Here is a 13,494-nt window from a genome sequence, read left to right as displayed (position 1 = left end):
TCTGGTAACGAGAACGCCGTAGTGTACACTTTTGTACAAAGTGTAGAAAGTGTAGCTAGCGAGAACAAACCTTATGTTTCACAAGCTAAAATGACATTAGCAGAAACAGGTTTCCTCTCTTTGCCTCGTGGCGCGTAGGCGCTTCCGTAAGCACGCCCCAAAGCGCGTGTAAAGGCCAACGCAGAATAGATCTGTAACCGGAACCGCAATCGTAAGCGTAACCGTAAGAATGAGTTAAAGAAGGATAGGTATATTGTTTATCCTTCTCTAACTCATTCTTACGCTTACGGTTACGATTGCGGTTCCGGTTACAGATCTATTCTGCGTTGGCCTTAGTAATACGCTTCAGGTTGAGTCCACAATAAAATAAATCGTCTCGATTTCGATGCGCAGTAATCAAAAATGTATGTACGCGCATCGAATCGTCTTGAAAGTCGAGACGATTTTTAGCCATTCTGGAATCAGCCTAAAATACAGCTCGCCTCGACTCAGGAGTCCGCTGCACGCCCCAGAAAAGTGTCTAGCAGAACACAGGGTTGAGTCGCGCAACATGAATCGAAAATGTGCTGCAACGCGCCCTCTTTTTTCTCAGTGTAGTAGTACATTTATTTCGGGCAATAATTCATTTCAGTTATTTTTAATAAAATGTCCCATGGCAGCGTTTCGCGTTGCGTTTTGTAACTAGGCCATGAGTGTATTTACACTCATAGCGAACATATATCTGCCTCTCTCTCACACTCATGGCCTGCAAAGGTGTAACCACCCCTTAGGCTGGAGTCCCATGGGACCGTTTCGCGTTGCGTTTTGTAACTAGGCCATGAGTGCAAATAGAGTAAACATATATTTGTATCTCTCTCACACTCATTGCCTAGTTACAAAACGCAACGCAAAACGCTGCCATGGGACTGCGGCCTTAAGCTTCTATGCCTTGTTTCCGTATCCGAACTCATCCTTAACTCTTACTGCAGAAGTTCCTTAACATCACCTTAAGTTAGACTTTCGGCGGCTTTTACAAACTTCTATTAATGTCAATTGACACAAATGATTATTTAACTTATTTAAGCCCATTAAATATCTAAATAAATTGTAAATAAAAATAATAAACATAATGAAGTGTATTTTAATAACAAAAATTGAATTTTCTTATGTTAGTGAATGTATTTAATGAACGAAATTAATCAGCGCCTCCGTGGCCGCCGGTTAACATTTAACAATCTGCAAGTTGAGACTTGAACTAAAGTTTGACTGAGATAAATAGTAAATTCCGAACAGTAGAATTAATTTAAAATAATGCGTTTGAATTTTACGTTATTAAATTGTACAATTTTGAAATAATTTGTTTTCACTGAATCATTGATTACTATAATAAAAAACATAGCTATTATAAAGTTGATAAATTTTTTGACAGCTGTTGAAAAGTTAGGTTATGAATGAGAAACATAAATGTGTGTATGTGAATCGTAAGAATTGTATCAGCGCCCCCTTTTTCCTGTAACTACACGTTGAATGATACTGTCATGAAACTGTAATGCTAATACCTTCTAAAATAACATTTTCGTGGACGTCCCACGACCAAGAATAGCTAAAAGAGTGAAGAGTGAAAAAGAGATTTTTCTTTAATCGAGAAAAAGAAGAGAGATTTTCCAACTCGTGTATATGGGGCCAGAACCGTTTGTTAAGCGAGGGAAATCGCACCCAGTGGAAGTGAAGTGAGGTGGTTTTTTTCTCGCCAAAGTGGAGGAATAACGAAAAGTTTCGCAAAGTGGTTTACAAAGTGAGTTCGTCGCCGCGACAACATGTCTCTCGAAACCAGGTCGAGCTCTGCGCTCTTCAAGCGGGCGGAACAGCTCAAGCGATGGGAACAATCGGACACAAATCGCGAGCCGGCTCAGCCACGACAGATCGCGAGGAAAATCAAGTTTTCCGCGGACTGCGTGTTTTTGGCGGCGTGTGCCGCGGGCGATAAGGAGGAGGTGATACGCCTTTTGCAAAAGGGGGCTGACATCAACACGGGCAACGTCGACGGCCTCACTTCGTTGCACCAGGTAAGCAGCATATTTATCTCGATCACCTCCCCAGATATCTACACTCTGGCAAAATGGCTGCACTTCTTCCCTCCAGCTGTCTAATTTCGGCTCGCTTTCCCTGGATTAGCTTGCACTCTCTAATCACCAATTCGGTTTTCTTACTCATCGACTTGATTACATTATCAAAAGTCAACGCACCCCACTTTTTTCTCGCCTCACCCGCACTAAATCCGACAATGCTCTAAAACTGTTTACATTCATTTTCAATTCATTTAAACTCAACATTTTATTTAAAGAGAAGTAACTTGTTTATTAAAACCTTAAAACTTGCAAGGCACAAAGTTGCAAATTGTCACGGAATCTTTCCCACCAACTATTAACTCTTTTCCAGACAACTTCAACGTTTTACTTGTTTTATTATGTAAAGAAATCATTCCCTCAACTTTTTTTTTATTCACAATTACCAGTTTTACTTTATTTCAAGCATCACAGTTGGTCCTCTTTTGTCCCCCTTTTTTTTTTAATTTTATCACCTTTTTCACCTTTTTTGATAATTTTCACCTTTTTCCCTTTTTTGGTAGTTTGTCCCCTTTTTCACCTTTTTCTAATAAAAAAAAAAGTTTTTCTTTTTTTTTTTAATATAATATTTCTTAGTGGTAATCATAAAATTTAGACTTAAGGTTAGAATTCAGTGCTTTTTTCATTTAGATTATTAACACCACAACATAATATAAATATATTTTTTACCTTTTGTGATTTAAATAATAAAACGTAAAAAATTTGGTAAATTTTGAGTTGGTTCATTCAACACAATGTAGACCTCTAGGAAAATAATTAATTAACATTTAAATAATTAAAATATTATTATTAGTTTTTTACAGGAAAAAAATACAAATTTTCTCGCAAAAAATTGACAATGAAAATATTTATTTATTTTTATACAACATACACTAGAAAATTTTATTAATAATAAAATTAAAAAATTTTAAATGTAAATTGATTCTGAAATTATTTAAATTTTTTAATTTATATATATTTAATTATCTTTATAACTATGTAATAAAATTCTTCTCCGAAATTGAATTACATATACTTACATATTTTGAAAAATTATAATAAAGTGGCAAATGTTTGTTAAACTTTTGAATAATTTCATAATTAAAATTTAAAAAATTCACTTATGAAGTACATTAATAATTATTATTGTTTATATTTTCAAAAATTGTAATTTAGTTCTTCGCGAGAATTCAATTATTTTATAAAATTTTAATAAATCCTTTAATATTCTATCAATAATTTTAATAAACTTTTAATAGCAAAATTATTAATTACATTTATTAACAAAATCGATTATATTCAATAAATTAAAGAAATTTTTTGAAAGAATTCATTATTGTCATCTTGTCAAAAACTTTAATAGTATCTACTCTTTAAACGAATTTAATTATTTTTTATATTTTAATAAAATTCTTTGAATGAATTAAAATATTTTAGAAAATTTATTGTTAGAAAATTCTGAGAAGAATTTAATTATTTTTCTATAAATTGGAATAAAACTCAATAATTAAATGTTTAATTTCAATTGTTAATGACCACAATTTACACGAGGATTCAATTATTTGCATAAATAATAAAATTATTCGAAGGAATTTAATTATTCTCAAATTTTTTCATAAAATTCTTTGCAAGAATTCAATGATATTCAATACCTATTAATTTTAAAATCGAAAATATTTAAAAAGAAAAATAAATTAAAAAGTTAGGAAACAAAAAAGCAAGCAACAACTAACTTCAAACTGAGAACAGATTACCGGAATACAACGATTACTAATATAGAATTTCAAGATAAAATTACAATTATTTTCAAAAATTTTCCTTAATTCAATGATTTTCAATATCTAATATTTTTATAAAATTTCCCAAAAGAATTCAATTATTTAAAAAAAATTCTGATAAAATTTTACGAAACATTTAATTATTTACAAATTTTTTTTTATAAATTTATTCGCAATAATTCCATTACTTTTATAAGTAATAAAATTCTTTTTAGGAATTCAATTACTTTAATAATAATAATAATACTCATCGTAGAATTTCAATTATTTTTAATATAAGTAATTTAAATCGAGATCCTCGAAAAATATGTGATTATTTTTAAAAATTTTATTAAAATTCATCGAAAGAATTAAATTTTTTAAAAATTTGTTAATAAAATTCTTTATGAAAAATCAATTTTAAGACACATTCAATGATTCAATAAATTATTTATTTTCTGTATTTAAATAATTGAATTTTCTTAGAATTTTCTATTAGAATATTGAATTAAAAGTGAATTTCAGTTAAAATTTTACATAATATAGTTGATTATTAAAAGTATTATAGCATGAATTTTTCATACTTTTAATTAACAATTCTTTACAGAATTAACTTTTTTGAAAAAGTAAAATTAATTTTACTAATATTTTTTATTAATATCAAATTAATTAAAATTATTAATTATTTATTACTATCTAAGTTTCTTGTATTATTTTTTTTACTTTTACAGTACTTTGTACGAATGGGCATTGCCCGTATATTTTTAAATAAATAAATGATTATTCATTAAAAAATAATTTTTTAAATGAAACTAGAAATTCTCGAAAACCAAAATTATAATTTGTCTCATAATTTCTATTATTTTTCATTTCCATTTTTTTATATACGCTTTATTTCATAGTTTTAAAAAATCTATCTTAAAAATGATTTTAAAAAATTTTAATTCTTTAAAAAAATAAAAAATTTGTAAAATAGAAAAAATAATTATTTTAAAAAATTTTTCATCTTATTATAAAAGTTGCAAGAATAATTGTTCTTAAAATTTACTTGTGTAGAGTTGAACTGTCTACAATTAAACTGTATCGAATTTAAGTTTAATTTTTCTTTTAATTTCTCTGTATACAGATGAACTGTGCAGAATTAACTGTATAGTGTTGCACTGTATATTTTAGAACTGAATTGTGTACAACCGATACCACGCCAATTAACATTTTTGAACAAAAATTTTTATAATTATTATTTAAGAATAACACCTTCGTCAAATTTCAATAGAATATAAATTAGGTTGTTGAAAAAAAAAAATTTGCAAAACCCCAAATTTTTTAGAGGTCCGACAAAAAAGTTGTAAGTGAAACAAAAAGTGTAATTTTTTTGAATAAAAAAATTTTTAAAATCAATTTTCGTCCATAAATAATAAAATTTTTAGTTTATTTTGGTCGTTAGTAAGTGCAGAATGGAAAGATTTATATTTGTGGTAATAGTATCAACACCTAATATTTAATAGTTTTTAAATAATAACGTCTTTTAAAAAATTGATAAATTTAAGGTTACAAAATTACATCGTGAACCACCTACTTTTGATAATTAATATTATTAATCGAATTAAAATTTGTAAAATAATATTATGGTTAATGAACTCAGAAAATCATCGAGTCTCACATATATGAAAACTAGATTTTTTTAAAATATGGTCGCAACGACTCTCAAACGAAAGTCAGTGGACTGACCCTTATTTTCAAAAATTTTAGATTTTTAAAACTTTAATATCTCCGGTTAATATTATATGGACGAAACATGCTCAAAAGGGATTCAAAAGATGCATCTAAAAAAACTCTACAAAAGTAGAGAAAAACATTTATAGGTGCCTAACATTTTTCCAAATTTATGAGACAAAAAAACGTTTTTTTGCAAAATTAAAAATCCAAAAAATATAGTTAAACTTTATGAATTTGTTTTAAAGTACAACATTGGATACAAATCTTTAACAATTACTTTTATAAATATTACAATATAATATTACCACAAAACGGTCATCTTAATTTTACTGAAATAGCGATAAATTACTGTTATATTTTGTTAATATTACTTGCTCTGGAGGTAGAATAAAAGACCTATCATTGATTAAAATTTAACAATTTTTTAACGATAAGTAATTGTAGGGTAACTACTCCAGTTATTAGCACTGCCTTGGCTCCCTTTTATTAACAAGAAATATCAAAAAACTAGCATGTTTTGCATATTTAATTTATTGTTGGGACTTCTTGGTAGGTATTTAAATAAAAATATATCCTATTTAATTAATATTAAAGGAGAAAAAAATAGATATTTAATTTATTTGTAAAAATTTGATTCGGATAATTGATAGCTTTTTCCTCCTTTAATTTTTAACTGCCGAATGATAAATTCACTTTCTATAATTATATCCTATTTAACTTGAAGTTTGTTTACGATCAAAATAAACCAATTTTTTTACCATGATGCAAATTTTTGCCGCCGATGCTTAAGGGGGTTGACCCGTGTGATAGATTCAAAAAATCGAAATTTTTTATTTTTCTATAAATCGCATTTATAACTTATGTAGAATAAGTGGTTAGGAGGATTTTTCGATATGTGATGTCGTTAGAAAGTTATGTTGCAGTGATTCGATACGTGATATAGACCTGCATATTTATAAAAATATAATTTTGAATACAACGGTTAGTTTAATTTTGTCTTGGTATTGAAGATTGTAATACATCCCAAAACCATTTGACTTTCAAACTCGTTTTTCTCAAAACCACGTTTTTTCAACTGGTCGCCAGGATATCTCAAAAACTTCTTGACTGATCACCTTGAAATTTATAGGGAATGTTCAGCACATGTGGGGCTATGGCCTGAACTAGGATAATTAAAAAAGGTCACTTCGTTTTTTTTCTATACAACAAAACAGGTCCAAAAAAAATTTATTTTTTTTTAGAAAAAAAATTCAAAGCTAAATGTATGGTTAAAAATCCAAAGTTGCCAAGTTTTAATCGCTCTTAAAAAAAAATTTCCAAAAAACAGTTAAAAAACGGACGTCACACGGGTCAACCCCCTTAATGCGAATGACCATTAACTCCAATCACATTCGCTATATTTTTCCTGGAATCTACGTGTGAAAATACATATCTGTACCAAATTTGAGCTCTCTAGGTCAAATAGTTTAGCAGCTAGGGGGTGGGGAGCACGAAATTGGCTACGGACGCAAGAGTCTCACCAATAGGGTTCCATCGGTACACCTACGGTGTACTGAGCCCTAAAAACGATATTGAACTTGACATTTAAGAAAAATTAAAAAAGTAGTGCAAAACCTAACGCGAAATTTTAACAACAAGAAAACAATGCTTTAATCTGCATATCCCAAGTTTTTATATTTTTAAAAGCAATTTATAAATTTCATAGGGAGAGATGGGGGGAGGGGTAAAGTTTTCTAAAAAAGCGTTACTTTTTTTGAACGGCTCCTTTCTTCCCCTAAAGTGATGTTGCCCCTTAAATAGTTTTATATTGTAAAAGGGAAATTAAGCAAATAACAATTTCTTCTAATTATAATTAACATTATTTTAATAATGTTTTTTTTAATCTAACAAAACTTAAAAGATTTTTATTACCGTTGGTTTCTATCATTAGATATTAATTTATTCGTTTTTTCTGAGTTCTTTGATAATTTTGAAATTATTAATTAATTTCGAAAATATTTTTCAGATTAAGCAGGTTTCTTTATTTGGGCAGCTGCGCTGTCGATACATATGAAATCCATGAGCTTATAGAGATTTATTTAAGATATTTAATTTATTTGTAAAAATTTGATTCGGATAATTGATAGCTTCTTTCTCCTTTAATATTAATTTATTGTTAAATATTTCAGTTACCATATTTTTGTCCCAAGAAAGCATAAATAAAATTAGTAAAAATTCAGAGAAAAAGTCAAGAAAAGTCAGGGAATTTTTTTTCAATCCTTGTTAGACACCCTGTTAACTGAATCATAATATATTGTAATTTAGATATTTCGAAACAGTGAAAATAAAAAATGCAATAATAATTGTTAGGGCATATTCAATAACCTCCTATTTTTAAATTGTTTATTTTAAAAAACTAACACACAAAATAAGGCTATTAAAAAAATTAAAATAAAAAATAAAATTTGAAATTTTTTTAAATTGTCAATTTAATGAAAAATTTTATAAATTTTAAGTAAAAGTTGGATGCCCTATGGTATGGCTAGAACCCAGATTAAATTTTTACACGAGTGATGCAATTTATAACAGAAAAAAGCTTCTTGGCTGAAAAGTAAACTTTTAAGACTAATTTTTGTGAAACAAGACGATTTAAAATTTATACTAAACAAAGTTTCGTTTGTCTGTGAACTTCTAGTTATTTAAAGAACGATACAATGTTCTTATTTCCTTGCATTTTTATTTATATTTCTTGTATTCAAAATGAATAAAATGATTAAGGAGAATTGTTTTTAAATAAATGTTATACAATAAAAAAATAATTATAATAAAAAATATATTACCAGTGAATAATCTTGAATATATTGTATTATGTATTTATTATAAATAAGGGGTCATCTGTATGTATTACATCACGCTTTAAGGGGGAGTCACAGAGTGTGTCATGGGGAGTCAAAAATGGTAAAAAATAGTGTGACGTAATATATAGATGACCCCTAAATTATAGCTTTCCAAAAATTAAAATTTTTCTAATAGCGCTTTTTGATATTAAAGTTTTAAGAATTTGTAATTTGCCACAAGTATTAAAAAGAAAGAAAAGTTTTTCTTATGATTTATTTATTTTTGTCCTTCTTTCTGGTGTTGGTTTTATTTTAATTTTACGATTGAATGCCTAATCTTAAAGTGTGTTCCACGCACATGTTTGAATCATTTCCAATTGGAGCACTCGAATTGAGTATTAGTGAATTAGTGAAATGATATCTTATTTCATTGAAAGTTTAGTTTTTATCATTCATTGAATGTAATCTGTTTATCTTTTCTTTATCTAAGGTATTGTTATTTGAATATCCTGATTCTTGGTCTATTTCTGGTATTCGTGTGTATTTGCAAAAATAGATAGCATAGATACATCACCCATGAGTGCTATTTTTAGTTTTTCTGTTAGAAGCCCACAGAATCATGGTGTATGTGTGTTTCCCGCGTTAAATCCTTGGTGTTCCTGCCTCTGCAGCCTTGTAATGTGTTATGTGTGGTTTATTTCTTTTGGCTGAAGACACACGGCTGCCTATATGCCAAGTTACTCGAGCAAGAAAACAAATAATTTAAAGTCTTTAAATCTTTAAAGTAATTGAGTTTTCATAATACTTTTAAGTTGTTGGAAAACTTTCACGATTCTTTCATTTCAATCCCTTAATTTCGTCAATTTTATTTCAATTTTCTTTCTCTATAGGTGGTACATACACGTTTCAAACCATTGTATTGTTTTAGGTTCATTTTTGCATTTTGTTTAGGAAATATCTGAAAAGAAAATTTTCTAAATATTTAAGACATTCAAAGCATAGAATTTATTCTATAAAATTAGGTTCCGGAAGTTAGCATCGATGCTCCGCATCTTCTTATTTTTAGTGATAAAATTTTAACAAATTTCACTTGTTTCATTCACAGGCTTCGCACTTATCTACTAAAACCTACTATTTACTCCTTTTTTAACGTTACGCCACTATTTGGGTACCTTTTTAGATTTCAGCCACTAAAAGCTACTATTTCTGTTTTTTTTTAAATTTTCACTACTTTAAATTCGCTAATACCAGAAATCAAAAAGCTATTCTCAAAAATTGTAATGAAATTCTTGAAAACGATTCAATTATTTTCAAAAAATATTCGAAATTCAATTATTTTTAATATCTAATATTTTCATAAGATTTCGCAAAAGAATTGAATTATTAAAAAAAAATTGATAAAATTCAATTATTTTCATAAATAATAAAATTTCCACAGGAATTCAATTAATTTAAAATAGCATTTTCAAAAAAATTTCCAAAAAATCAATTATTTAACAAAATTTTTATACAATTCTTCACAATAATTCAAATACTTTTACTAATAATAACATTTTTCATGGAAATTCAATTTTTTAAAAAAATTTTTGATAAAACTAAAAGCACGAATTCAATTATTTTCATAAATAAGAAAATTCATCAAAGAATTTCAATTATTTTTAATACTATTTTCAATTAATTAAACGAAAAATTCAATTATTTTCACGAAAAAAGTTTTCCACAAGCATTCAATTATTTAAAATAAAATTTTCATAATATTTATTATATTTCGAAAAAATTAATTATTTAAAACAATGTTTATAAAATTCTTATAAAGAATTCAATTATTTTCATAAAATAAAATTCTTCTCAGAAATTCAATTATTTTTAAAAATTTTAATAAAATTCTTAGCAACTATTCAATTATTTTTATAAAAAATAAAATTCTTTTCAGGAATTCAATTATTTTTGAAAATTTTAATAAAATTCTTAACAACTATTCAATTATTTTCATAAATCATAATATTCAATGCAATATTAGAATTTTTCAAAGGAATTCAATTAATTTAAAATAGCATTATTTAAAAAAAAAATTCGAAAAAATCAATTATTTAACAAAATTTTTGATGAAATTCCAAGCAAGAATTCAATTATTACTTTCATAAATAATAAAACTCATCGAAAAATTTCAATTATTTTCAAAAATAACGAAATTTTTCACAGAAATTTAATTCTTTTTAAACATTTCAATAAAATTTTTCGCAATAATTCAATTATTTTCATAAATAATCAAATTCTTCTCAGGAATTCAATTATTTTTGAAAATTTCAATAAAATTTTTAGCAACTATTTAATTATTTTTAATACAATTTTACAGGAATTGCTCAAAAAAATCTTAAAAATTTAATTTCAATTCCTCGAAAACATCAATTATTTAATAAAGTTTTTTTATATTCTTCGGAAGAATTCAATTATTCACAAAAATATTAGAATTTTTCACAGGAATTCAATTATTTTAAAATATTTTGATAAAATTGTTCGAAAAAAATCAATTATTTTTCATGCAATTTTCATTAAATTTTTTTTAAATAATTCAATTATTCTTTTAGATTTTAATAACATTCTTCCCAAGAATTAAATTATTTACATAAATAATTCTCCCGAAAAAATTCAATTATGTCGATAAATAACAAAATTATTTACAGAAATTTAATTATTTTAAGACATTTTAACAAAATTCTTTTCAAAATTCAATTATTTTTATAAATAACAATATTCATCACAAGAATTCAATTATTTTTAAAAGTAATACATTTTTTTTTGAAATTCAATTATTTTTAAAAATATTACAATTTTTCACAGGAATTCAATTCTTTTCAAATACCTATTTTAATAAAATTGTTCAGAAAAAATCAATTATTTTAAATACAATTTTAATCAAATTTTTTTGAAATAATTCAATTATTCTTTTAGATTTTAATAAAATTCTTCCGAAGATTTCAATTATTTACATAAATAATTCTTCGAAGAAATTCAATTATGTCGATAAATAACAAAATTATTGACGAAAATCCAATTATTTTGAAGTATGTATTTTAATAAAATTCTTTGCAAAATTCAATCATTTTCATAAATAACAATATGAGAAAGTCTTAAATTTTCAAATTTTAGTATGTAAAGGATTATTTAACTTTCTGTCAGTTAAGATCTTTGCGAGGGTGAATGTTTATAAAAATCAGTGCAAATTATGTTTATTTTTTACCTTTTTTTTGCCTTTTTATTTAACATTATTGGATAATGACCTTTTTTCATGGGTTACATTAATAAATAAATTTTTGGGAGTTGCTAACTTACTTCAACAATTGTAAGTTTTTCAAAAGAAAAAAAATCATTTTAATGTCAATAAACAAATGCAAAGAAAATAAATAAATGTTAAATCTGATAAGAGGTTATATATAATATTTATATCAAAATTAAATGTTAAATCTATTAATAAAATAATTTTAATTTTAAAAGTATATTGCAAATTAAAAAATTTAAGACAACGAACGCAGATTAATTTCACAAAGGAACAAATGAATGCAAACAAATCTGCTACACATATGCATTCAATATACTATACCATTCGAAACAAAAGATAATCAAATAACACACCCAGAAAAACGATATAATTTGACTCAGAGCCTACTAAACTTTTTATTTGTGTTGAATAAAATTTTTATTCAAAGCAAATAGGAAATTTATTAGGCTCTGAGACAAATATAATTTTATCGAACTCAAATAATTTAATTTATTTGGAATAAATTAAATTTTTCTCTGGGTGCATAACAAGTAATGACTATTATGTATTGTTTAATTGGTTAATTAATTAAAATAATGAATAATAATTAAATAAAACTTTTCTGACATTAATATTGTTTACAAAAATTCTACACAGCTCCAGTGATTTGTCAGTCGAATTTTCAGATTGTTCTTCTTGTCATCGTAATAATAAGAGTTAGAGAAATATTGTTGATACATTTGACAAAAGGCGCTTACTCATCTTTATCTACTTATATCCACAAGATTAATCTACAAATTAAAAGAACCTGTTTCTTTATATTTTTAAAAATATCAGAATACATTCTATTTTTACAATTACTTCATCATCAATATATAACTATCACACGTGGTTCACTTATGTTATATTAAAAATAAATACGCCTTGTCAAGTTGAAGTAAACATTTTTGTTTTCATTTCGTCAATACATTGCTTCCTCATTAACATTTTGTATTTAGTACACCAGCAAAAGAACAAATTGTCAATTTATCATGATATTTAACAAATTACAATTTTTAACATTGGAAAATAATATTTTTCGGTTTTTATTTTCTTCCGAATCTAGTACCTATATGACAACACCATCAGAATGAATGCAAATTATTTTTGAGAATAATTTTTAAATTTTTTAGTGGGTTATGTAGACAACTAATAAACAAAACATCTGGGAAACCTGAAAATGTTAGGGAATTTGATAAACCTTGAAAAATCCTGGAAAAGTCAGGGAATTTTGATCGAAATCCTGGAAAATTGTTGTTTTCTAAAGTTATTGAGTTTATTCTTTAAATATAATACAAAACTTTTAATTTTTTCTATTTCTGGCAATAATTTCATTTCAAATAACTAAAAAAAAACTTGAATTTTGGAGAAGTTATAAATGATTGCAGAAATTCAATTATTTTCAAAAATAATAAAATTCTTCTCCGGAATTCAATTATTTTAAAAAATAATAAAATTCCTCTCCGAAATTCAATTATTTTTAAGAATTTTAATAAAATTCTTGGCAGCATTTCAATTATTTAAATAAAATTTTGCGGACACTTTTAATTATTTTTAATACAATTTCAATCGAATTCTACGAAAAATGTAATTATTCTTAAATTTTTTATTAAAATTCGTCGGAAGAATTCAATTATTTAAAAATTTATTGATAAAATTCTTAATGAGAATTCAATTTTAAAAAATATTCAATTATTCAATAATTATTTATTTTTGTATCAATTTAAATAATTGAATTCTCATAGAATTATCTAATAAAAATTGATTTAAAAATTAATTCCAGTTGAAATTTTAGATTATGTTCAAAATTTAAAAACATTCTC

At 25.6% G+C, this 13,494-nt stretch overlaps 1 protein-coding gene across 3 annotated transcripts in view; it reads left to right on the top strand.

The window, feature by feature from the left end:
- Positions 1-1,262: 1,262 nt before the first annotated feature.
- Positions 1,263-13,494, top strand: part of LOC122509026 (protein phosphatase 1 regulatory subunit 12A) — an 88,036-nt gene continuing 75,804 nt past the window's right edge. Inside the window, exon 1 of one of the 3 annotated variants that reach the window (XM_043622770.1) lies at positions 1,263-2,045. In XM_043622770.1, coding sequence (XP_043478705.1) covers positions 1,797-2,045 — 249 coding nt within the window. In that variant the 5' untranslated portion in view covers positions 1,263-1,796. The remainder of the gene's footprint in view (positions 2,046-13,494) is intronic. The other 2 variants (XM_043622787.1, XM_043622778.1) reach the window with 2 other exon arrangements.

Source organism: Leptopilina heterotoma, unplaced genomic scaffold, assembly GCF_015476425.1.
Source record: "Leptopilina heterotoma isolate Lh14 unplaced genomic scaffold, ASM1547642v1 Lhet_115, whole genome shotgun sequence".
NCBI classification, from domain to species: Eukaryota; Metazoa; Arthropoda; class Insecta; order Hymenoptera; family Figitidae; genus Leptopilina; species Leptopilina heterotoma.
The sequence above is the reverse complement of the archived record's forward strand: the minus strand, read 5'-3'. Positions and strand labels throughout refer to the sequence as shown.